General features: G+C 41.1%; 1 protein-coding gene across 3 annotated transcripts in view; it reads right to left on the reverse strand.

Annotated features, from left to right (window-relative positions):
* Positions 1 to 15913: 15913 nt before the first annotated feature.
* Ccdc171 (coiled-coil domain containing 171) overlaps positions 15914 to 27755 on the reverse strand; it is a 378010-nt gene continuing 366168 nt past the window's right edge. For all 3 annotated transcript variants that reach the window (XM_087904896.1, XM_087904894.1, XM_087904895.1), the window contains one exon: positions 15914 to 17912. In XM_087904896.1, coding sequence (XP_087761022.1) covers positions 17691 to 17912 — 222 coding nt within the window. In that variant the 3' untranslated portion in view covers positions 15914 to 17690. The remainder of the gene's footprint in view (positions 17913 to 27755) is intronic.

The following is a 27755-nucleotide window of genomic DNA, read 5'->3' on the forward strand; positions in this document are numbered from 1 at the left end:
AAAGCTGATTGGTTGTTTGATTAGGGATTTTTTTTAAAAAAATGTATCATTAGAGATATATAGAGAAGAGATTGGTGAGGCAGGGTGTGATTAGTAAAGATAGGAGCACAAGGGAAGGGGTCGGGAAGGAAAGCTTCTGCTTCCATGTGGGCTCTCCGTCCAGTGCAGGTGAGCACAGCCGCAGGATGAAGTCTCGTTCTTCTGAAACTAGGGATCAGGCAGCTGATTTAAGTGTCTTCTGAAACCTAAGGGAGCAGGATCCTGTTGGGGTTGATGTACACAGAGGAAAATTGTCTTGAGGCAGGGGAGTAAAGGGCTTGGGGTAGGATGAGCGAATCCAGTGCGAGAGGCCCTCAAGCTTAGCTGCTTGGGTGACAAGAACTACCCGGAAGGGGGCCTGCCAGTTAGGGGGAAGAGGTGAGTGATGTTGGTCTGGAGGAGAGAGAAGGACCTGATCCACAATGCTGAGTGGGGATGGACAGGGATTGGCACAGGGTTGGGGTAGGGAGTAGTCAGGAAGTTTCATAGATTTTAACTAACATAGCAAAACTATTTACAATGAGTATAATAACTATATATAAATATGTACAGCCAAGAATTACATTAACAATATCTAGTCCATTTGCATTTGACAAATTCAGAGAAAATGTTCCATTATCTACCTATCTTGGTGAGTTCAAAGTGTTGTACCTAATTCATTTTCTATCCTAACTTTTATTACCAACCCAAAACTATCTTTTTATATCTCTCAACCTTATATACTTTACACCTTTTTTGTGATTTTCTTTTCTGAATTTTGTAATAACTGTAACTGTCTAGTCTTCAACTCCATCAGAGACACAAGAAGGATATAATATTACCTGAGAAGCAGGAAGTGCAGAGCAAACAGATTCCAATACTGAATAATGACAGAAACAGCCAGTGGCCTGGGTGGTCATCAAAGATTCCCCTTTAACATTGGGGCATCCTTCTTTGACTCACAGACCCAGGATATCTGACAGGCTTTTCTGTGAAGTCAGATTTTCGAAGGACTGTGTAATCTTATCTTGGTGAAGTTTGACAGTCACTCTCTTTTGTGTCCTGACTGTCCAGTTTGGACAGTAACTGTCAACAATTGGTGACAAAAGGGCATTGGTGACTAACCTTAGCCACAAAGTAAACTCCACATGGAGTATCTTCAATGTCCATCTTCTTCGCTGAAGTAAAATGGTAATGCCAGGAGAAGACATGTCTCAATGTCATAAAAATCCTTATGACATTAAAACATCTTAGATGCCCTATTCTGCGGACCTCTGAAGTGTTTGAAGACCACTTGTCTATCTAAAATATATCTCTATTTGACTTTGAAAACATGCCTCACATGGTTACAAGTTTGATTGTAATATGTGACTAACTACTAACCTGTGTTTCTTTATTATCCTAAATAGTTTGTAATAATAACTTTTAAGGACTAAAAATTTACATTACATTATTAAATGAACTACGTAAGTACAATACCTTGAACAAAAGTAGAAAAGTATGTACAGTAGCATAATAATTAACAAAAATAACCTTAAATTTGTATCAATATATAAAATATCTTGAATAAGAGTAGAAATATATATCATAATAAAAATAACCCCAAATTTGTATCAAAATATAAAAATTCATACCAATGTAAAATATTTAAGACTAATAGTTGCTTTTTCTGGATTAAAGGTAGGTTAAGTAATTTCCCTTTTTATCTTATCATTTCTATGTCCCCCCTTTTTCTTTTTGGAACAAGATCTCTGAATCTAACCTCCTTTGTTTAGCTTTTTCCTGACCATTACCAATAACAACAGTTACCCAATCCCCTTAAACAATAACAAATATCCATAACCCACAGAATGACCTAAAACCACCCACCCTACCTCTTTGAATTGTCAGCATCATCACGTTCTTAAAATTACTTCCTGTTGTCTAGAGAGGTGATGGCATCTTTAGGGAACCCTGAAAAAAATGGGATAATCATCAAGTTCTGGAAGAGCTAACTGTATCGTTTGTTGGCCAGTCTCTGTGTAATGGGAAAGTATAGGGCTTGTCTCCAGTCCTGGCTAGAGTAGTCTGTAAGACTGGACCATCTCAGTTAGCCATCTTGAAATTGTCCTGAGCAGTTTGTAGTCCAAATCCAACCTTTGGATGGTTTCTTGTCATCTGGTGGTTGTTCCTGGATGGTGAGGGGATAAATTAAAGTCTTTTTTTTTATAACCTTGGGTTGTTACTCTCTAATTTTATGACATAACAGTGAGGTTGGTTCTCCTATAAATTCCTCTGTCTTTGTCTGAATATCTCTATTATCTGTTTTAATAAGGTTTTCTAAGGCTTGTAACTTATTAATCAAAACTGCATTATGTTCATTAGTAACCTTTTCTAAGGCCTGTATTTTGGCACTGATATCAATAAACTTTTTAAAAATAAACCAAGAATTACCAAATGGCTAATGATTATAATGAACATTACATAAATCCCAGCTAAGTTAATTATCTCTTCATTTAATTTTTCCACATTCAAACCATCCATAATGAGATCATACAGAGACCTAACTCCCTCTATCATAATGTTGCTTTCCATTTGTGTGTGGTGGGGGGAATCCTCTTTTATCTTTTTTTTTAAAAACTAATTCTCCCTTTTAAGAATTTCAAGTTGTCTTACCAAATCTGCTGATGCCAATGAAGTGTGAGGCTGGCTGTTCCTGTGTAGGAATCTTGTCAGAGGACACAGGCAGTGCGCAGCCTGACTGAGGACAGCTGCCATTGATTATGTGTCAACAACCTGAGGAGGGGATCCAGGGCAAGCCCACAACCCACGGGGAAAAGGAGCCAAAGAGCTGTCTGAAAGGTGGACACGGTGGGACATGCAAAAACTTCCCATGTGACTGGCGGGAAATGAGAGCACAGAGCAGCCTGAAGACAGAGCTGGCTGATGGTGAGGGGCTAACACTCAGGGTGTTCGGAGGCCAGTTGCCTGTGGAGTGTGGGACTTGTGGTGATTGCCGTAGATTGGCTGCAACAGGAAAATCCCGGACTCCAGTGGGTAAAGCCCCCATGTGTAGTTCTGGTGGGTGCCAGTGGCTGTAAAGCCACAGGCAAGCAGCTGTCTCATGAATTCATGTCCCAAAAGTTGGATGCCAGATGGAGCATTAATCTAATTAATCTTTATCAATAAAAAATTGGGAATCAGATATTGACGTAAAAACCTGAAGGATCAGGGAACAGGGAGCAGCTGCCAGTTGCTTCCAACCACTTCCGGCACCTGATTGGTCTAATAAAAAGATGAATGGCAAATAGATAGGCAGCAGAGGGATAGCTGGGTATGGCGGGCTATAGGCTCAAAAGAAAAGAAAGAAAAGAAGGAATAAGGGAAAATGAGAGGGAGATGCTCAGGGCCAGTCAGACAGACATGGAGTAAGACATACAGAGAAAGAAATAAAAAGACCCAAAACAAAGCATAACTGAAAAGAAACTGGTTAAATTAAGTTATAAGAGCTAGTGGGACAAGCATAAGACAAGGCCTAACACTCATAACTAATAATAAATCTCCATGTCTTGATTTGGGAGCTGCTTGGCAGCCCAAAGAGGAAGCCTGGTACAAAACCTAGTGAAATGGAAACTCCATAAAATCTACAAGAGTAATCCTAGCAAAGACTCCTGGCAATGGGGAACACGAAGCCTGAACCAGTCATCTTGTGTAACCAGGCAACGCATCAAGCGGAAGGACTAAGATACTAACTCAGTCACAAAACCTTTGATCGACAGTTTGTTCTGCCTGCGGAGTGTTCTGGGACCACAGCCTAGCAGAATCACCATCAAAGAGACCAGAGAGACTTCATCCAGCAACTGGTGGGAGCAGATGCAAAATCCCACAGCCAAATACGTGGAGCAGAGCTTGGGGAGTCCTGTGAAAGAGGAGGAGAAAGGATAGCAGGAACCAGAGGAGTGAGGGACATCATAGAACATGACCCATCCCATGGAATCAACTGACCTGGACTCATGGGGGTTTGTAGAGTTCAGAAAGACTGCATGGGTCTGACCTAGGTCCTCTGCATATATGTTACGGCAGAATAACTTGGTGTTCTTGTGGGATTCTTAACAGTGGGAGCTAGGCAGCCGCTGACTTCTTTTGCCTAATTACGTAACCCTTTTCTTCCTACTGGGTTGCCTCACCCAGTTTTAATGTGACAGCATGCACCTAGTCTTATTGTAGTATGTTATGCCATGTTTGGGGCTGGAGAGATGGCTTAGCCATTAAAGACTAGGCTCACAACCAAAAAATATGCCAGTTTGGTTGATATCTCTGGGAGGCCTGCTCTTTTCTGTAGGGGAAGGGAGGTGGGTATAGAGACTGGGAGAGTTACATCCAGTTAGGATGTAACGTATGAAAGAAGATTAAAAAGAAAAGAAAAAAGATAATTTTCTCCAAATCAGCCCATGACCTAATATAATTCACATAAAAATGTCAGTGATGTTTCCTAAGACACTGATGAGCTTAGTTCAAAATTTATTCAGAAATTCGGGATTCCACCATGGGATTGAAGGCAATCCACTGAGCTGGAGAACTAATCATCAACTTGACTTACTTTCTGAGGGAAACTTAATTCTCTGAGGCAGACACAAAAGGGAAGAACACACAGACACCTTGAGGGTATCTCTATCATCTCTCTCATCTCTTTATTTTTTTCTTACTTCTACGCAGATGTATGCCTTCTGTCTATCATTAATTTTCCCTTTACAACTTATATACCCTAACAAAATCTTTCAGACAACGTAGAAAATACAGTGTGGTTACATTTTATTTTTCAAATGAGTGATTATAATGAATAAGGTGAAAAGCAACATGTTTTTCATTTCCCAATTTGATTAAACAAAACCATCCCAAGAACCCTCGTACACTTATGCCCAAGCAACTTGTTATAGATTAACAGACTGTAAGCAAGCAAAGTATTTTTCTCAGCCAGTTCTTTTGCTGGCAGACTGCATTTTGTGGTTACAACGAAAGGATCAATCATTTTATTATTTATCTCAAAAGGTAATCTTATAAAAAAATCTTAAAAGAATCATAAATCTAATCTTTTATATATGAAAAACAATCTGGCATTTCTTCTTTAAAGACTCAAGGTACACACCTACTCTTCAACAATTTGTCATTAAATCCTATCAGGAAGCTGAGGGTAGGAGTGGTTACAGGAATTTGTCATCACCTTTGGTCACCAACCCATCCTAGCAAGAAAGACACGTCATCCATCAGGAGCCAGAGCATCATCCAGCGGAGCCAGCACATCATTCAGGGGAGCCAGTGTGTCATCCAGGAAAAGCCAGCACATCATCCAGCAGGAGCCAGAGCGTCATCCAGCAGGAGCCAGAGCGTCATCCATCAGGAGCCAGCACGTCATCCAGTGGAGCCAGGCTCCCACTGTTCCTGTACAAGTCCTTACTCAGCTATTAAAAGGACATCTTTCTAAACTTTAAAAATTGTTTTCCAAGATTTTCTACATCAAAGCTATTAATAAACATATGACCCTAACACCAAGCCATAGTTAAAGCTTTTAGCTATTCCACACACTGAAACCCATGAACACATCTCTCAACATTAAGACTACAAGAGCTTGAACTAACTTAGCTTCTGGGACCCAACTGTTTCCTTAATCATTAACCTAAGTCACAGTCTACACAGCTCCTCAAAAGAAACTCAGAAATCTCAGCTTGTTTTTATTTTCCATCCTCTGCAGGCCCTGCTCCACCAGGGGCAAGAGCAACACCATACTTTGCTTTTACCTATATTAATTTTCCCACTAAACTAACTTCTAACATAATCCCTTATTATATTTATGAAAACCCTCAATCACCAAAATTCTATTTAAACTAACACTATTATTGTATAAAATCATTGCTTCCGTTTAATAGTACAGTTTAAGAGAAAATCATCTTCATAATAATCCAGAGATTAAAATGGCCAGTGGAATGGGAAATTTCCATGAGATAATCACACCATTAAAGTCAGTAGGGATCCCCGACATACATAAACACACACACACACACACACACACACACACACTCCATGCCAGGCACCAGAGGAAAATGGCAAATGTGTAACAATGCAGCAGCAGCAAGAGACATTGTGGAACCGTAGCCCTCGGGAGCCTTGCCTAGCTGAGATTCACCAGTCAGAGCTGTGCTTTCTGGTGGGCCATCCTCCCAAATGTCAATTGCCATGTGCTGCTTCTCTGACATGGCCAGCAGCACTCCACAGTAACCAAAACAATCTGGAGAACAAAACAGAACACTAGAGAACTTACGCTACTTATTTAAAACACATTTCAGACCTACAGCTATCAAACCGGTGTGTACCAGCTAAGAGGAGACATGCAGAGCAATAACATACAACACATAGTAAAGAAACAAGCCCCAAACTTAGAGGCAGTTGAATTTTAGAAGTGTGCCAAGACAATCTAATGAGGAAAAACTGGCCTGCTAACAAACAGTAGTCAGGGAAGGTAGAAAGAATGAAATCAGATCTCTTCATACAGTAGAGAAAAACTAACCCAAATGGACTATGACCGCGATGTAAGAGTTAAACCTGTCAACCCTTAAAGGACACAGCAGAGTTAATCCTTGGGACCTGGGTTTAAGAAATATTCTCTTAACTCTGGATACCAAAATCATAAACAAAAAAGAAAAATATTCATAAGTTAGACTTCATCGAAAATTTTAATCTTGATGCTTCAAAAGATATAATTCATGCAGAATAGGTAAAATATATATGTGGCAAGAGTATTGTGCCTAGAATATTTAAGCAATTCCTACAGCTGGAGAGTAAAATGCCATACTGCTTTCAAGCAGGTAAAGCACTTGAATAGACAGACATATATTCACCAAAAACCTATACAAATCCCCAATGGTCATAACCATGTGTTCAGCAGCCTTGGCTGCTGGTGGTGTATGCTCCTGTGGCGGCCCCACCTGGAGGCCAGTCTGGCCTACAGAGCAAGAGCTCTCCAGCCAAACAGACAAGATGCTCACCATCATCGTCTATCAATACAATTCAAATCAAAACCACGAGTTCCCTATTCACAACTACTAGCATAACTACGACCCCACAGATGACCACAACACTACCAAGGACATGGAGCAATCAGAATGGCAAGACTTCATGGGTCAAAATGGAAAATTTTGGAAAACTACCTTTAAAATCCTTAAAACTCTTGAATTAGCATATGAATTGCAGATTCCACCAGTTCACAGCTTAGAAAAATGAAAACATGCTCACACAAGAGCTAGTTAAAGAAGTGTGTCGATGTTCATGAGTGAGATTGGTCTGTAATTCTCTTTCTTGGTTGAGTCTTTGTGTGGCTTTGTTATCAGGGTAACTGTAGCTTCATAAAAGGAGTTTGGCAATGATTCTTTTGATTCTATTTTGTGAAACACATTAAGGAGTATAGGTATTAGCTCTTCTTGGAAGTTCTGGTAGAATTCTACATTGAAACCATCTGGTCCTGGGCTTTTTTTGGTAGGGTGGTTTTTTATGACAGCTTCTAATTCCTCGCAACTTACAGATCTATTTAAATTGTTCACCTGGTCTTGATTTAATTTTGGTATATGGTACTTATCTAAAAAAAATGTCAATTTCTTTCACAATTTCAATTTTGTGGCATACAGGCTTTTATAGTAAGATCTGATGATTCTCTGAATTTCCTCTGTGTCTGTGCTTATGCCCCCTTTTCATTTCTGATCTTATTAATTTGCGTGTTCTCTCTCTACCATTTGATTAGTTTGGATAGGGGTTTGTCAATCTTGTTGTTTTTCTCCAAAAACCAGCTTTTTGTTTCATTGATTCTTTGGATTGTTTTCTGTGTTTCTATTTTGTTGACTTCAGCCCTCAGTTTGATTATTTCCAGTCTTCTACTACTCCTGGGTGAATCAGCTTCTTTTTTTTCTAGAGCTTTCAAGTGTGCTGTTAAGTCTCTAATGTGTGCTTTCTCCATTTTCTTTATGTGGGCACTTAGTGCTATGAACTTTCCTCTTAGCACTGCTTTCATAGTGTCCCATAGGTTTGAGTATGTTGTGTCTTTGTTTTCAATGAATTCAAGGAAGACTTTAATTTCTTTCTTTATTTCTTCCTTGACCCAGGGGTGATTCAGTAGTTGACTGTTCAGTTTCCATGAGTTTGTAGGCTTTCTGGGGGTAGCATTGTTGTTGAATTCTAACTTTATTCCATGGTGATCCGATAGCCAGAATCTGGAAACAACCTAGGTGCCCCTCAATAGAAGAATGGATAAAGAAGGTGTGGCACATATACACTTTAGAATTCTACTCAGCGGTAAAACACAATGACATCTTGAATTTTGCATGCAAATGGATGGAAATAGAAAACACTTTACTGAGTGAGATAACCCAGATCCAAAAAGATAAATATGGTATGTACTCACTCATAAGTGGATTCTAGTCATAAGCAAAGGACATTGAGCCTATAATTTGTGGTCCTAGAGAAGCTAAATAAGAAGGTGAACCCAAAAAAAACCATATTTATCCTCCTGGATATTGGAAATAGACAAGACCGCCAAGCAAAAGTTGGGAGCACAGGGGTGGGGATGGGGGGGGAGATGGAGAGAGAGAAGGGAGAAGGGGAGGATTGGGGGAAATGGGATGGGGGGAGGGAGGAAGGATGGATATGGGAACAGGGAAGAAGATATCTTAATTAAGGGAGCCATTTTAGGGTTGGCAAGAGACGTGGCTTTAGAGGGGTTCCCAGGTGTCTAAGGAGATGTCCCCAGCTAGGTCCTTGGGCAGAAGAGGAGAGGGTGCCTGAACTGACCTTATCCCATAGCCACACTGATAAATATATTGTATATCACCATAGAATCTTCATCCAGTGATGGATGGAGATAGAGATAGAGAATAGAGACCCTCACTGGAGCACTGGACTGAGGTCCCAAGGTCCAGATGAAGAACAGAAGTAGGGAGAATATGAGCAAGAAAGTCAGGACCGCGAGGGGTGCGTCCACCCACGGAGACAGTGGGACTGATCTAATGGGAGCTCACCAAGGACAGCTGGGCCAGGACTGAACGAGCATGTGATCATACCGGACTCTGAATGTGGCTGACAATGAGGGCAGACTGAGAAGCCAATGATAATTACCCCGGATTTTGATTCTACTGCATGTACTGGTTTTTGGGAGCCTAGTCTGTTTGGATGCACACCTTCCTAGATCTGGATGGAGGGGGGAGGACCTTGGACTTCCCACAGGGCAGGGCACCTTGACTTCTCTTAGGACTGGAAAGGAAAGGGGGAGCGGAAGTGGGGGAGTGGGAGGGAAATGGGAGGAGGGGAGGAGGTGGAAATTTTTAATAAACAAATAATTTTTTTTAAAAAGTGTGCATATTAGTTATGACAGTCCTTCAAAATGTCAGCCACCTGATGACTGGCCGACCAAAATGTAGTACACTCATACAGCGGAATATGAGCTCCACTAAAAGGGATCGGAACACTCATGTGTGCTACAATAAAAATAAACTTTTATAAACTTTACAGTAAGAGAAACATTGAAAAAGGAAAGAAAAGCTGCATGGTGGCGCACACCTTTAATCCCAGGACTCAAGTGGCAGAGGCAGGCAGGTCTCTGAATTTGAAGCTAGTCTGTTCTACAGAGTGAGTTCCAAGTCAGCCAGGAATAGGTAAAAAACCTATTTCAAAAACTCTAAGAAGAAAAAGAAAATAATGAAAGAAGCTAAATATAAAAGGCAGAAGTTGTAACCAGACAAAATAAAGCCAATCCATAGAAACAGGAGCTGAAGTCTGGTCATCGGGGATGTGACAATAGAAAGTGGTCAGTGATGGCCGTGGGCATGAAGTTTCTTTTAGGGGCCATGAAAATGCTCTGTAATTGGTGTTTGTGGTGGTACATTTTTATAATATTTTATAAATATTCCAAAAACTAGGAATTGTATACTTCAAAACAAAATTTTATGTGGATTATATCTCAATATATCTGTAATTCTAAACAGATATGCACATGCATTAATATAGTTGTCTAAACTCCTGTTTGAACTGTTGCAAAGTGGGTGGGCCCAATCAGGGGGTGCCTGTCAGATGTAAGGTTCTGTGCAAGCTGAAGCCACACTCACTTTCTATACAGATGAACTTGACACACAGGAATAGCTGTCTGGATGTCCAGAAGTCCAGTAGCTGGACTTCCTCGGGGCTTCTTCCAGAAGAATATGGATTCTGAGATTCTGTCTCCCCGCAGATTAAAGAAACTAAGAAGCCCTGCAGACAAACAGTTCTGGAGCTGAGCACGGTCTCCGTATACCAGGACTATCCTGAGCTGCATTGCGCGGTGGTCCTCAGCAGTCTCCAGGCTCCGATGAGCACCACGCCCGCTGCATTTGCGCACTGCGGCAGAAGCACCATCACCCTGGGTTAGCTGTGAATGTGAACACCTCACACTGTGGCTGGGGTGTGAGCGCTGCCTGCTTCCTAGCACACCCGTGGCTGGGCCCATTCTGGGTGCACTGAGCCACACACTGTGGTGCTTCTGTAAGTGGAGACACATGGACAGCCAGTCGCATGGCCATCTATGGTGCGGGAGAATTATCTGTATTCTGTCAATCATATTTTAATAAAACGCTGATTGGCAAGGCAGGCAGTATAGGCAGGAAAGCCAGACAGGAAGTAGAGGTGGAGCAAAGAGACTGGGAGTATTCTAGGAAGCAGGAAGCTCCCTCTGCCACTCCTGCCCAGATCACCGAGGAAGCAACATGTGAGCTGACAGCTGAAAAAGGTAGCAAGCCATATGGCTAACATAGATAAGGATAATGGGGTAACAAAAGTTGTAAGAACTAATAAGTAGCCTGACATAATGGGCCAATCAGTTTATAACCTAATGGGCCAATCAGTAGAATCCGTGAGATTTTCTTTGGAACTTGCCGGCTGTGGGGTACCAGGCGGGACAGAAACCCCAACAAGCCGGCCCTCATGTTACACATCTACACATCGAGGCTGTGGGAATGGACTGTTGTTGCCTTAGTTCTTGGCTCCTTTAAGGTTTTACAGGGCCTGACCCATGTTCCAACACCTTCCTAACCCAGTCCCACTGCAGAAGCCTCTCACTTTCAGAACTTCCAAGACTTAGAAAGAAAACTTTCTGACTGAAGAGAAAAGGCAAAAACTGAGGTGTCCTAGGACAGATTCCAATTTGTTTCTTTCATGTTTCTTTTTCTAGGCATCCAATTAAATTTCAGTCATTCTGAATCTCATTTAAGATTTTTCTCCACCAGGCATGGTGGTGCACACCTTTAATCCCATCACTCAGATTACACAGCCAGGTGGATCTCTGTGAATTTGAGGCCAGCCTGGTCTACAAGAGCTAGTTCCAGGCCAACCAGGGCTACACAAAGAAGGTTTTTCTCCTGTATTGATTGCCAAAACTGTAAATCTTGCCATTGCTGAAGCTTTGTGGATAGCTGACTAATGTCTCCATCATTGGAGTCCTAACCCAATCTAAATGAGGCCTTATTTGCCATAGTTTTCCATAGCAGCCTAACCTTGCAGGCTGCTTCACTGGGAGGGCTCTGTCAACAACTCACCTCTCTGGTATTATGTGCAGTAAAAGACGATGAAACCCGACTCCATTAAACCACGGGAGACTGTCTTCAGATAACAAGAAGCCAGTGGTGATCAAAGCTTCTACGGGCTTCTGCTGTATGACTAACATTAAGGCCAGTGCTTTGAACACGTGTGCCTAAAGACCCAACACATCTACATGCAAGATGATTGAAAGAGAGAAACCGTTTTATGTCCTTCCTAGACTGTATCCAGAGATTCGGCAACTCACAGCACACCATGTCAATTAGCACTGTGAAATGAAGAACAAATCCACCTATGGCAGGGCCGATGGAAATGTAACTTGTATATAAGATACACTTAAGAAGACCTGTGGAGTCAAATGTGTTTAAGCATCTATAAAAGGTCATGCATGCAAGCAGTGCTTTAAAAGTATGTAAGCAGCCATTGGTGTGAGTCATAGGATGTCTCGTGTAGGTGTGTCAATCACTGCACAGTGGAAGACAGTCTTCCAATGACATTGCTACTGCTCAGTGGGCACACGTGCAGCCCAACCATGAGGGCGAGGCATGTTCCTTACTGAAGCAGACACTTGTGTTTTTCCTTGCAACTTTCTCTTTGCTTTTCTGTACTTGAAATATTTAACACTTTACATTTAAAACTTTAATATTTTAGGTTTCACAGTTTTGAGCACAGTCATGTTAGTTAAAAGGGCTTTTCTTGCTCTTCCTAACTAGATAGATAGATAGATAGATAGATAGATAGATAGATAGATAGATAGATAGATAGATAGATAGATAGATAGAAAGAATATATTGTTTTGCTGGAGTTAAAGAAAAGGGTCTCAAGTATTACAACAATGAAAATTTTAGAAAATTTCATAATTGAGGGAAATCATTAAAACTCATTAACTTCATTTGTAATAAATGCTTTGATAAATGACCAGACATATGTTGCCCTCATGAATACATAGCAAGTGGGGGAGGGGATATCCTGCCAGCAAAGGGGACTTGTAAACTTCAAATCTTTTTTTAAACAGTATTTAATATCAATTCTTTCAGGGCTGAAATTCTTTCTAAGAACACTATAAAAATATGCCAACAAAATGAGATCAGGTAAATAACAAATCACTTAAAAATGGACCCTTAAGATAAGCGAAATACATTCAGAGTGGGATGTCTTTATGATTGACAGACATTCAAATGCATACTGGAACCCCCGGTTAACTGGAGAATTAGCCAAAACTCAAGTTGTGAGCACAGTTAGGGTAGTTTAAAAGAAGGAATTATTTTTTTCTTTTTTTGATAAAATTAAATAATTAATATATAGCTCTTTCAAAACCTAAAATTTCCTGCTTGCATTATCTTCCCAAGGACACTGTAATACACTGTCACAAACTCATGGATTAGCAACATATTTCTTCTCTTACAGTTCTGGAACCTCTGAGAGAATCCTTGTCCTTGTACTTTTCTGGATTCCTCGAACCTGTCTCTTCTCTGTCTCCAAAGCAGCTCCATCTGTCTCTGCCTCCGTCATCATGTGACCTGTTTGAGACTCTGCAGCCGAGCCTGCCTCGGCCCCTCTCTCTTAAAAGGCACTTTGTACTGTGCCTGGGTCCCATCTGGAAAATGCAGAGCAATGCCTACACCCTTTGGCCACGTGAAGTAATATTCACATGTTCCAGATATTAAAATGGCCATCTTTGGGGTCAATATTCAGTTTACCAGAAAAAAAAAATGGGTATACCCGAGTAGTTATGCAGTAAATTCTTTCTTGATCAGCCATATTCAATGATGGAATAGTTTTCTCGAGATACTTACCACCACTATCATCTACTAAGGTCTATTGCTGAGAGTATCTATGCAGTCTACCAGGCCAAGCTAGACACACTGGGCAACATAGTAAAGGGTGTGAGTTCCTTTCAAAATTAGGTACGAACCTGACCGATCTTCCAGTTCCTAGCTGAACATGCACTATCAATTGATTGGGATGCATACAGGCTGTTGCAGCCAATCAACAGGCAAGAGACCTTGCCTGGAACTGGGATGGGGAGAGAGCACAGCTGCTGAAGTGCTTATCACGAAAGCATGAAGACCTGTGTTTGGTTCCTTAACACCCAAGTAAGAAATTGGACATGGTGGCACACGCTTGGAATCCTATAGCTGGGGAGGTGGGGACAGGGAAGAGTCCTGGGGTTTACTGGTCAACCAACCTAGCCTCATGACCATGTCTCGGGTCCTACTGAGAGACCCTTCTGAAGAATAAAACAGAGGTTATGGCTCTTGAGGGATGACACCTCGGGGTTGACCTCTAGCCTGCACACCCACCTGCGCGCACCTGCAGCTGCACCAACGTCCTAAGGGCGGGGAGGGGTGTCAGTACTCTTCTGTGGTGTGATCGATGCAGTCACACCCACGCTGTAACGGGGAGGGGGTGTTAGTGCCCATCTATGGGACAATCACATGCAGTCACACCCACGCTGTAACGGGCAGGAGGGCTGTTAGAGCCCATCTATGGTATGACTGGAATCATTGAGCTTCTTTTCTGGTGTGGTCAGAGAGCCAAACATTCCAAAAAGACCAAGCCACTGATAAAACAAAAGTAACTTTGTCCCTTCAGTATGGGAAGGCCCATAAGGCTAGTAGTCAACATGGCTATTTTATAGGCCCCTAGTTCTCCACGTTCCCCGACTGGACCTGTCTGGATAACTGGCAGCTCACGAAGCCTGTCTGCTATTTCCTTCAATACGAATGCACATATACACGCACACACGTATGCACGCACACACATGTTGGCACTCTAGATTTCAAACAATAACATACTTTTAAAAAATACTACTAACTGGACCAGAAAATTTAAAAATTTTATCTTTAAAAGGCATCCAATATTGCTGGAAGGCAGGCCTGACAAAGTAGAAATGCTGTGGACTTTGGAATTAAGTCCCAGGCATATTTACTTCCTGTTACACCTGCTACTAGGTAGCAAAATGCCAGCATTTTAGGTATTCTGTTGTGCATGAATAAGATGTGATACAAATCTCAGCCGTTTGTTTTGATAGCACTAGTTTTTTTTTTTTTTTTTTAATATGGCTGAAACAGCGGCTGAATAAAAAAATTAACTTTCAACCGCTACATTTGGAAACTTGTCTATAAAACCTGTGCAGTGAAATAGGATCAACCCACCACTGTCTGGAATGGATTCAGAACTGGAAAGAAAGTAGCATTAAAAATCCACCATGAGTTCCGGGCGGTGGTGGTGCACGCCTTTAATCCCAGCACTTGGGAGGCAGAGGTGGGCGAATCTCTGTGAGTTCGAGGCCAGCCTGGTCTACAACAGCTAGTTCCAGGACTGGCTCCAAAGCTACAGAGAAACCCTGTCTTGAAAGACCAAAAATCCAAATCAGCCCCCCCCCCAAAAAAAAACCCTGCCAACAAACCCTCATTAAGTACATGTGGTTTGGGTGTCAGAACAACAGCTCTTAACATCCCCTGGATAGTGAGGAGCCATGCAGGTACTTTCCTAGATCACAGAAAGTCAGACAGAAAATTCACTTTCTGAAACGTAGAGCAAAATTCCCCTCCCTCCAAAAGTATTTGAAGTCACTCTCCTGAGAAACGCCAAGTCCAAGTATCACGCTTAAAGAGCTGAAGAAGTTGAAGAGCAACTGTCCTAGCCACGGAGATACGGATCTCAGATATGCAGCAATTGGTCACTGAGGTGCTCAGAGCAGTCTAGAGTTCCTCAGATCTCCATAGGACATGTCATTAACTCTCCTCCTCCTGCTGCGTCTGACTTCTGGGAGGAGAGCATATGGTATAAATATTACTGCACTTGCCCATGAATACTAATGACCGCTCAGAAGGCCCATCCTTTGGCTCCTATGGCCGTTACCATCCACTTGCTTATAAATGTGGAATGCTTCAGTTTATTTAATAATTTTTTTTAAGTTGATAGCTCAGAATTCTCGGTGCATAATCTGTCTGTAAGAGCACACACAGCTACAAGATTTTATTTTTTGAGTTTTCCCATTAATACTGTGAAATTAAAGTAGACAGAGTAAGGTCTGTGCAGGGTGTATATTACAGACGCAACTCATTCCTCTCGAACTGCGAGGAACTGAAAGTAGACGACACACACAGAGGCACGTGGTCACATGGGGTAGCAGTGCCCTCCTCGCGAGAGGACTGAAAGTTCAGTGATAACACGTAAACTGCAAGCCTGTATGTCAACATCCGTGCAGAACACCCTCATCGCTGCGCGAATGGCAGAAGGAAGTACCTTGAAATGTGAGAAATTAGTCTACACTCTTCCTGAAAACAGCAGCACACCATTTTTCTGTATATTTCACCCAGATAAATTTATTCAGAGCACAAGGAGAGCTCCAAAAAAAAAAAAATTAAATAAAAAGAATTAAGAGCAATTTGGTTAAAAATAGAATTTTACTCCTCATAAAAAGCTTTCTAGAGAGTTATACAAAGCTAATTATCTTGGCCCGGCATTTTAAGAGATAGCATGACACAGTATGACACAGGTGCTGTGTCACCTCAGAGAGCAGACATCACTGGGGCCATCTGGACGGCACAATAAACAGTATACAGGTTTCATCTCCAAGGCCAAATGTAACAAAACACAATATGGGTTTCACAATACAAACTGCTATTTTTTAATGTATCCATAATGAAAAATTTCTATAATGAAAGATAATATCAAATATAGATTTTATATTAAAATTCTTTGTCAAAAACTACAGTCACATTAGAAGTTAATGTCACTGGGGAGTTAAATGGCGAATATAAAAACAAACGCGCATTACAAGTATTCTTTTGTTCTTCGCTTACCATGATGCAAACTGCAAGGAGTTAACCTTTAAGGGTTAAAGAGTTTAATCAATGTCAATGCCTGATCTTCTGACGGCGATAAAGAACAGTCTGTCTAGCGATACCCAACAGAACATCACTTTGTCAAGCCACAAAGCGCCCAAAAGCTTGTCAAGTAAGTTACCAGAAACCTCTTTGTGGTTAGAACTCAGCTCCTTCCTGCTTGACCTATTATTTGATATTTGACCACTTGGTTGCAAGACACTTGCTCTTTCTAGCTGAAATGTCACTGGGGCATCTTGTCAGCTCCCCGACATCTCGGCCTGACATACAATTTTACTTTTGTGTGCTACAAGGCAGAAAATGCAGGGCAATGGCCTTGTTTTAAATTCTGTCAGCATCAAAGACGGTCGTCACTCTTGGGTCTTACCAACAACAAAAACAAAAAAAGGAGTCTATTCTGAAGGTCAAAACGGCCGTTACCTTGAAGTTTTTCAGCTTATACTAAATATATCACCTGCTAGACTGGCGTGGGAACTGTCCTTATAAAGTGCCTAAGCAGACCACGGAAACCTTCCCAGCAGAGCCGCTCTTCCTTCCTTTCAAACACAGACTTGATAAAAGGACAAGGTTTTCATGCCTACAGGGACCAGATTCGGCAGTTAACTTAACTTGTTCAAATGGGCAAGTGGTATCATGTAGCTTTACAAGGAGCAAGCTGACCTTCTCACATTGACCAGGAGTGACATTAGTGTGCGGGGGCAGAAGCGCTCACATCATTTCTGTTTTGCACAACCTGCTTAAAGTTTGCAACTAAATGCTTGTCTTCAGCCGAGCTGACAAGAGAGAAGAGGGGCTCAGTGAACCATGGCAGGGCTGCCATGAAATGACAGGAATCATTGGCATACATTTCAAATAGCTCTCTCAATCCTATTAAAGCACTGCAGCCTTGCTTTACAATAGACAAGTATGAAACAACTTTGATAGATAGAGACTAAAATGGCTTATTGATTTTTTTAAGTCCGAAGGAAATTACCCAAAATGTGTCATTCTTTAACATTTAAAAATATGTTACATAAAAATGAGCAACTGTGGTAATAAATAAAACTTAGAGAGGAAAAGTGGGTTATTTCATTATTTGAGGAGACAGAGATCCCTGCGCACATCAAGACACCACACAATTTTTTAAAGCCCACCCTCGCTTGTATTAAACAAAACTCAACTGAAAAGAAAATCCCCCTTCAAAACAATTTTAATTGTACCATTAACTCTTCCTCCAGTTTTTATTTCACAAAGTCATAATCCAATCTGAGATGGTCTTTTGGCATTAGCAGGAATCACCACAGATGATGACTGAGATGATGTTAGAGACTGGGGTGCTGTATTTATGAATGTCTCCTTTAGAAAGGTGTACGTTGTATCAAGTTCTGCTTGCAGTGGAAGAAAGTCCCCAGCTGTGTCCCCAGGGAGGGCAGCTCTTGGAGGGATGGAGAGGTTGGAATGGTCTCGGGATCCTGTCTGTGGGAAGAAAGAAGCGCAATGAATTTTAAACTCTTAAGGAGAATCTACAAAGACAAACAAGGAAGCAGGTGTGAAACAGATGGAGCTTGCCACAAAGTAATCTACGTGAAACTACATAAAGGAAGCAATTTCCAACTGTAACTGAATCAACTCATCCTATTGCAGCGAGCTTTCTTGTTGGACTATCTTTAGATCACCAGCCCCCAAATAACACAGAGACTTATTGTTAATCATGAAAGTTGGACCTTAGTTTAGGTTTGTCCCAAACTAGCACTTATGACTGAAATTAATCTGTTTCTATTAATAAATGTTGTGCCACATGGCTTGATTACTTCTGCTCTGTATCTTATGTCTGACTTCTTCAGAGTCTCACCAGCATCTCCCACCTCTCTCCTTCCCAAAGACCTCTCTGTTCCCGGAAGTCCCACCTAACCTCTTTCTACTTAGCTATTGGCCATTCTGCTCTTTATTAAACCAATCACAGCAAAATATCTTCACCCAGTGTACAAATATCACACAACATCCTATGTCACAGGTGTTTCAGGAAATGGAGGAATAGCAGAACTTTGTATAAGTTTTATAGCAAGAAGTCAATGCAACCAGGCACTTTCCAGTTCAGCTTCAATTCTTTGGTCATACACAGAACCAAACCCTAGTACAGTTTGTTTATAATGTGCTATATGGACTGCTTAGGAGATGATCCATGGTGTTCATTTCTAAATTACCTTTAATGATTTAATTCACAGGTTTAACACAAAGAAAAATAACTGAATCCCAGTGATTTCTAGAAAATAATGCACTATGAATAGAGTCTAGTGAGGACTTATGTTATACCTTCATTAACAGTATAACAATACAACCTGTTTTGATGAAGACTGTTTTAACCATCTGGGAATCATTTATAACATAGAGATCATACTGTGAAATCAATTTCTGATATATAAACATATAAAACATGGGTATCAAACTTTAAAATCAAACTTTAAAACTGCTATATACCCATAAAATATTTGAAAACAAAATTAACATTTGATAAAGCTACAATTTAAGGCTTAAGAAACAAAATACCAGTAAATAGGAGTTAATATTAATGTGACTGAAGCCTTAAACATGAAGCAGGTGCTATTTTAAAACATCTACACATATAAGAAAATAATGATCAATTTTTAATCAGAATTTTCCAGATTCTCAGCAAATGAATGTTGGTGAGGTAATAGGGTCAGTTATGAGTGCCACTAAAACATTCCAGTTTACAGAGTTTTCAAAACACTCTTTTCTTGGATTAAGTTTTGATAATAAAATAACGTAAGGTATAAGAGTCTGATTCACTATGTCATGTTATACAAATCTATTTCTGCATGTGGAGACAAGGAAGAAGCCACTGCTGGAGTTAGGAACACATTAGAAATTCTACTGTTGTATGTGTTACCATTTTTGTAGATTTTTTTTAAAGTACAACTGGAGAAAATCGATGTCTGCATCTAACACCTAGTTCAGCAATTTTCTTTGATCTCTGTTCTTTTGATTTCTTGATACTCCACTGCAAGCAGATAGCTGATGGAAATCATCTCTTTTTATGCTGGAAGTTTAAAAAAAAAAAAAAACAGTGCCCACAGTGGCTACACAGCTATCTCCATGAAGCACGGGGTTTAGTGGGTCCCATGGAAGGAAAGGGACTCCCAAAAGTATGCAGCAGTCCTGGACAGCAGGACTAAGGGCTCACTCAGAGCTGTCATTCTGGGTCTGGGTACCTCAGGCTAAAAGCTGAGCAGAGGCAGAGAGGGCACCGCAGGCAGAGCGGGTACCGCGGACAGAGGGTGCACCGCGGGCAGGGTCAGCCTCGTCCTCCCAGGTTTTCTGTTACAGAGCCACACCAGAACTTCAGCTGGCTGTGTAAGGTGGTGGCCTCACTACCCAACTGGGCTTGCAGCTGTAAGTGCTATATGCCACCTCCTAAGTTTTCCTCTGCAGACCTAGGCGTTGGCAGAATGCTGAAGGAGCAGAGGACAGTGGGAATTGACTCTCTTCCTCGTTTTCCTTAGCTTCCTTATGACAATGGTTTTCAATGTGATTGGGCAAAGCTTCAAGTTTTGTTTTTAAGTCTTTTAGCATTTTACAATGTTGGTAAGTTACAGTAATGTGTATTGCTGCGACTCACACAGTGAAACTGTAATTTGAAAGTAATGCAGAGTGATTATATCAGGTACTGAGTGCTCTGTTTTGAGAACATTTCCCTTTTATTGTTACCCGAACTGTGGAGCTCCAGTCACCAAGGTACAAACTCATCACACTTCTGCTGCCTGTTCTAAGACTCGGAACCTTTGTGCTATTCTCTCCAGTCCACCTCCCTCCACGGCAATCCCCATTCTACTCTCTGCCCTGTGAATTCAGCAGATTCTCAATGGTGTCCTCTGACATGTAACACAGAAATCGGGCATCTGTCCCAGGCTAGGCGTCTTTCACGCCTATCAGTGCTGTCACACATGACAGGATTTCTTTACTAAGTCTAGGTGGTATTCCATTGTGCAGATACTTCGGATTTGTCTACTCACTGACTGGAGGACACGGGGTGACTCCATAGCCTGACGTGTAAAAAGCTGCTGCAATAACCTGGCATGCAGACATCCCCGCAACATTGACTTGAAGCAGGCTGGGTAAACATACAGAAGTGGTACAGCCCGGGGTGGGGGTCATATGATAATACTATTTTAGGTGGGCTTTTTGTTCTTGTTGTTACTTTTCTTTTCATTTTAGAATGAGTTTACATCTTTATGCTTCAAGTTCTGGTCTAAGACATCGATGTGTGAAAGGAGGACAAACAGAATGAGATCAAGGGATCCGGTCCCCTCCTGGGGCTCCTTCATGTTCTACTGTTTTGCAGTAGCAGAGATGCACACAGCTTCCTAAAATACGTTGCACTTGAAGCCTCCCTTTTATTTCCTGTGAGTCCTCCAGTCCAGTACCTGAGGAAGTAGAAGGCCGCCCTTTGGGAAAGAGCTCCACCAAATGCAGCAGCCTGAAGATTGTGCAGGTCTTGGCATCTACACAAGCCTAGGGTCTGCCTGCTCTTGCCTCTCTCTTTATGTGTCTAATTTTGTGCGTGTGTAAAAACACCCTCTCATCTAATAGAGTGTTTTTAACTAAATGACCCTGAAAAGCACTGTCTAGTATTTCTGTACTATTTTAAATCAGTCTCAAGTTTTGTACATTTCTCCAGACTTTATGTTCTTAACACAGAAAATATTGAATATGCCTTGGAGAAAAGGGGAGGGATGGGAGGAAGAAAAGAGGAAAAGTGGAAGGGAGGAAAGAGAGAGGGAAGAAGGGAGGAAAGAGAGAGAGAAGACAGCGGTGAGAAAAAAGAGAGAATAGAAATTTCCTTAAAGATTTTATTCCTCAACGGTCTTTCGCCAGCAGCCAGGCTTATATTTGTGTAAATAAAAACAAATGGCTGCTTCTGCTACTAGAATCACTTGCTATACTGTTAAAAAAAATGTTTTTCTCATGAAATGAGATAAAATTTGATTTTAAGTACTTAGCTTCAAAAGAGCCAGCACAATATCTAGTGAAAGTTTGATCTGAAAATTTGATGTTTAAATAACAATTAAATATTAAGTATTTTTCTTGTTGCAAATAATATCAAAAGACCTATGGAAATGCTTTTTTAATGTAACAAAGAGGTAAGGATAGTAAAATAACTTTGTAGCAGAGATCAATAAGAGTTAATATCATTATCTGATCTTACACCCTAAGTCTGAGAGGCCTGTGGCAGTTTAGACTTCTTCATAAACTGTTTAGATGTTCTGGTCGTTTCATATAACTCTAAATTTGGGCAATTTTTTAAAGAAGAAATTGGTTCCCTGAAATAAGATCTAGGTGTCATGTGAATCATGGAAGCACTTTTATTTCCTCAATGAGCTGTAAATGATTCTATTAGAGTTGTTTCAACTGATCAGGTAAATACACACTCACAATACAGAATGCATCAACTAAATCTCTCCATTTAAAAAAAATCTGTGAAATGCAGTAATTGAATACACCCAGTAGCCATTTTTTAAAATTATGATTTTCTAAGAATGTTTCCAAACAAGAAATAAAGCATTCATCTAATAATAAAATAATCACACAACAAAGTTGTCTATAAATCAAAGCCGAGTATGAGCGGAGGCTTCTAAACAGCTAGCAGGCCGCCTGTCTCCAGTGCAGCACCATGATCCAGTTGTGTTTCCTAGGACTTATGGTTAAGGAGACGAGGCAAAGCACGATTTACTCACATGCAGCTCATGCTAAGCACCCAGTACGGTGGAGGTTAGCAGACTGCAGCATGCTGCCCAGTTCTGCTGTAACTGAAGTCGGCCATTTGAGGCAGATAAGTTAGCCTTCCAAAGTCTTGAATTCTTTGTCTATAAAATAAAGGCTGGACTCCTCAACCCTGAAATACTGCGCGTCTGCTACAGCCCCATGTGTGCTGGTGTCTGATAACATACTGGCATCTAACTTCTGTGTGACGCTAACTTTAAAACTCGGGATTTCTAGATATAATACTTACGGTTTTAATACTAAGATTTTTGAGAGGTAAGATAGACCATGATAGATCATTCTTCTTTAGATGTACATTCTTATTAACTTTTTATTGATTCTTTGTGGATGTCACATCATGCATCCTGATTCCATTCCCCTCCCCATCTTTTCGCTTCTGCTCTCTGCCCTTGTGATCTGCCCCCACAAAACAAAATTTAAAAGCAAAAGCAAAAACCAAACCAAACAACAACAAAAACACATTTAAAAAGAATCTCAGCATGGAAGCTGTGGTGTGGCCCAGTGAGTCATACAGTAGACCCTTCAGTCTGTGCATCTTTACTTGTAAGTGTTCGTTGCCATGAGCCATTGGTTCGAGACCACTGACTTCTGCTACACTATGGATACTGGGCCCTCACTGGAACTCCTCTTGGATTAGATATATATTCTTTCTTAAAAAAAAAAATTTTTTGATTCTTTGAGAATTTCATACAAAGTATTTTGCTCATCTTCACTCCTGCTCCCCCTTAACTCCAACCAGGTCTGCCTACCCACCCCTAACTTTCTGTCTACTCTTTTTCTTTAAATTTAATACCCATAGGCTTGTATTTCTGGGCACGGAGCATACCCATTCACTAAAGCGTGGTCAACCTTAAAGATAAGCGACTCTAGCCAGGCGGTGGCAGTGCACTCCTTTAATCCCATCTCTTAGAGGCAGAGGCAGGCGGTTCTCAAGGCCAGCCTAGTCTGCAGAGTGAGTTTAGGACAGCCAGGGCTACACAGAAAAACCCTGTCTTGAAAAAAAAAAAAAAAGGAACGAAATAAAAAGGGAAAAAAACCTGACTTTCCCTCCCACGGAAGCCATCAGTGTCTCCAGCTCTTCTGAGCCCCTTCCCCACTCCACGCTGCCTGGCTTGATCTTGCGTGCTTCTGTGGGTTCCTGAGGGCAATGGTCTTGTCATGTCCAGAAGACATGGTTTTCTCCTCCCTGACCTCTGACTATTACGATCTTTCCACCCACGTCTGAGTCATGGGAAGGAGGTGTCCCATTTGTGACTGATTCTGAGGCAGAAGGAATGCATACCGTCTGCAGGTTTTGTGTAAACCAAAACTCCATTCAGCTAAATTCTGTAGTATACGTTTTGTTATTGTAATCTCCATGCTGGCACTTCAAGCCCACATGCTGCTGGCTGCTTTCACATAGAGTGCAACAGCAGTGTTTATATTGATGACGAAACCAAAGCCCCCACAGAGGGAATGACAATGAGACTCACCATTTCCACACTAATTCCTAATGTGTCCTAGCGCTAGACTCTCAAAACTTAGCATAACAAAATTTTCTTTCCCCCAGAAATATTTGTGCATCATGTTCCACCTCCCTGCTTTCCAGTTCCACGAGCTAGAGTCATAGAACACCACAGTCACACAACCAGAACTGGAAATAAGGCAGGAAATTGTTTCTCCTACGGAATATTCACCACCCTAAGACACAAACACGTACATAGACATCCACCTTCAAGAACACACACATTTATACGTGCAGTCACACATACATCTTTTATTACACTAAAATACTTATTTCATGTAGCTACTAAGTCTAACTTCCAGCATGCGATTCCAAGCCTTGCCGAGTGTCTTATACATCCTTCTCCCTCTAGGTTCCTAGCCCTGAGCACAGACTAGCTTGACGCGGGCTTACTGATGAAGGAATGCGGGAGGAGGCAGTGGGGCATTAGAAAGAACTCTCTATGGTCAGCAAACACCCGAAAGGCCCCACAGACCTAAAGATTTAGAAAGGTCAACCATAAAAATAAGGAGGAAATCGGAAACCTGGTAGAGACACCTACACACTTGTCACACAATTTTGTTCTCCAGCAGAACCCAGCTCCCAGGTCTATGTGACTGGTCTGAATTCAGCCGCAACAGCTTTCCTGACATGGGAATTTGATGAATTAACGACTCTGTGTCTCTGTGCTTCCCCACAACCAGGACCTTTGCTGTGCAGTTTCTGAGCTTCTGCTCCCCGTCCAGCCTCATCGACATCTCTCCTGGCGCTGTGCCAGAATGGACTCCACAGAACACTCCCAGCCCTGCTCCATTCATGTCGTCCTTGCAGGTGAGTTCTCTACCTTTCAAACTCTCTGGTCAGAGCTTCCTTCTCTGGTAATGGCTTTCCAGAACCTCTCCCCACCTTTTCCCAACTACAGTAATGACAAACATTCAACCAGGATTCGTATTTCCTTGTAAGTATTTATATTTATTTGTATATTTTGGGTTTTCCTATAGAACCATGACCACACCATATGATGAAATAAATCATGACTTTTTATCTCTAGCATAGCCACTTAGCTAAGACTAAATAAGGCTCCTGATTGATGAACGATTAAGTGAACAAACCACCAATATTATCACTTTATAGTTTGAGTGTCGTGTTGATATTTGTATTTTATGCATAGCAGAGTATATCTCACATAGAAGTTCCACAACACAGCAGAAAGAAATGAGCTTTGAAGCTAAGCCTTCTCAGATTCCCATTTCATTCTGTCATTTAGTAAGTATGTGACCTTTGACAGATTACTTACCCTATTTGAGCCTTTATCTGTGAATCCTTGGGACTGCTACAAAGTCAATGAAATAAAATCCACAAAAAATGCAATAATTTGTGTTTGACTTCTCTTTTCTGCTCTTAGTGATAGTAAATACCAAGTTTATTTTATTTATTTATTTATTTATTTATTTGGTTGGTTGGTTGGTTGGTTGGTTGGTTTTTCCTGACAGAGTTTCTCTGTGAAATAGTTCTGGCTGACCTGGAACTCACTCTGTAGACCAGGCTGACCTCTGCCTCCCTAGTGCTAGGATTAAAGGCGTGTGCAACACCACCACCTGACTCCAAGTTTATTTTTATAGCTAACATGTATTAGTTTGTATATCGGGCACCATGGTAGGCTCGGTTTGGCAGCCATTACATACATTCTCATAACTCAGAGAGAAAAATTCCATGAGACCCCGTATCTTAACGTTGAAGAAACTAGGGCTCAAGGTTAGAATTATGCTGCCACATGCTTGCTGTAGCAGAGAGATGTGAATCCTGATCTGGCTCAATTGCTCATACATCAACCACTGTCCTCTCACACCACCCAAAGCAGAGACCGTCTCCGTTACTTCACATCACAGCCGTTTTAAGGTAAAGGTTCAGCAGTCTTGCTGACTGGACAACAAATGCATTCCCTGTGCTGGAGGCAGACATGGATGCTCTATTTGGGGAAGCGCTGTTGTCGCACAGTCTAGGGTCTGAGCGGCCACTGCAGCACAGGAGATAAACAAGCTAGACGGCACTGACATAGAGCTAAGTTAGCCTTCTCACCAAGACTTCAGGTTGTTGGTAGGTCCCAGTGTGAAGTTCGGAGCTGAAGCTGTGAATTACCCTAGAACGTTTAACTTAATTTTAAATTATTTTAAAGGTGCCTTGTGCCTGACAAGATAACAGCTCCATTGTCCGCTCTTGGGTGTTTAAATTTCCTGATGTGGTAAGAGCTGGAAGAGAAAGGGAAGAACTTTCCTGGACAGCTTTTGTTTTTTCTTCTCCCACTCCCCTCCTCATCCCACTCTGTCTGTTCCTGACTTCTCATTTCCTGCATACCTGAGTGGAGAGCTCTCCACTCAGAGCCTTTTCCCTGTCTTAGAAACCTGTATTTCCAAACAACTCAGAGAGAATTCAAAACGTAAATCTATTCATATGATCAAATACACAAAAAGAACAAGAACTGAACAAACGCAAGAATACAATGTAGGAAACCCTTGGGTGAACTGGTTTTAGATATGTGTAATACACATGCTAATCACAGGCGCGACTGTCCTAATTGACAAAACTTATGCAGTTAAAAGAAAAATCTAATTGGAAGATAAACCAAAGAAGTATTTTACTATAACAGCATTCAGCTATAACAGAAAGTCTACATGAAGTAGAATCCAGGCCATTTCTTTCTTGGTGGTTTACAGCTCACTTCTTAAACTGTGGGTTGCAACCCTATAACTGAATGCGGAAGCTATATAAAAAGTTGTCAACAATAAGAAATCTCTTAACACAAAATCACCAAAACTTATTCCAAAATCAAACGTGTATTAGTGCACCTTCAAATTATATTTTGTTACAATATTTGATGATAAAGTTTGTATAGGGAGAGTTTTCCTGTACTGTGGCCACTTCCCAAATAACTGACTCAGAGACTCAATATAAATTGTAAATGCTCAGCCAACAGCTCAGGCTTGTTACTAGCTAACTCTTGCACGTCAATTAACCCATATTTCTTATCTACGCTTTGCCACGTGGCTTGGTACCTTTTCTCAGTACTCATCTTGCTCTCTCTGCATCTGCTGGCAACTCTCCAACTCGACTCCTCTTCATCCCAGTATCCTGTTTGATTGTTCTGCCTAACTTAATCTTGCTTTGCTATAGGCCAATCAGCTTTTTTATTAACCAATGAGAGTAAAGCATATTCAGGATTATTCCGCAGCGTTTTGTTGATTTGAGATACTGGAGAGATGGCTCTTCTTCCAGAGGATCTGGGTTCCAGTCCCAGCACCCAGACGGTAACTAGCAACTGTCTGCAGCACTAGTCCCAGAGACTCTAATGCCCTCTTTTGGCCCCTGCTGGTACTGCTTGCGTGTGGTACAGACATACAGTCAGGTAAAACACCCACACAAATAAAAATATTTTTAAAAGGAAGTTGCTGACTTGAATTTCTTTTTTAAAAAATCATTAATATTAACTTTGGATTAGAAGGGAATTTCCATAAGTTTCTGAAATGGCCTAAACTTACTTCTGTCATGTATGCACTCATACAGAATGGCATTCTCAGTACTGACCATTATAAAACCAAAATAGCAGCCAACTCTGAAAAATGTTACAGATGCTCTATGTCCTGAAACATGAAATATTTAGCCATTGTTTAATTATTTATGTAAAAATAAACAAGCATCCATTCTATTAGAATGAAAATTTATTTCAATGGATATTAAAATGGTATGTATTCCAAAGAATCATTTTAGAAGAAATTTCTTTGATTTATAGCAGCAAATGTTTGCTTTGAATATTAGTTTATACACCTATTTATCCAGGGTTGCGAAAGAGCTGCCTGGGGGAAAAGTGGTCATGGTTGGGAAAAGTTTAAGAAGCCCTGCTCACCAGTACACTGTGTGCTCGTTGCAAAAACTGCTAAAGAACTGCATCTGTATCTGCATTTTTGGAAGAAGAAAGGGAAGAAGCAAAGAGAGAGGAGCTGTCTCCCTCTGAGGATAGCTCTTAAAACTGAATGCAGTAT

Source organism: Myodes glareolus, chromosome 3 (assembly GCF_982192425.1).
Source record: "Myodes glareolus chromosome 3, mMyoGla1.1, whole genome shotgun sequence".
Classification (NCBI taxonomy): domain Eukaryota; kingdom Metazoa; phylum Chordata; class Mammalia; order Rodentia; family Cricetidae; genus Myodes; species Myodes glareolus.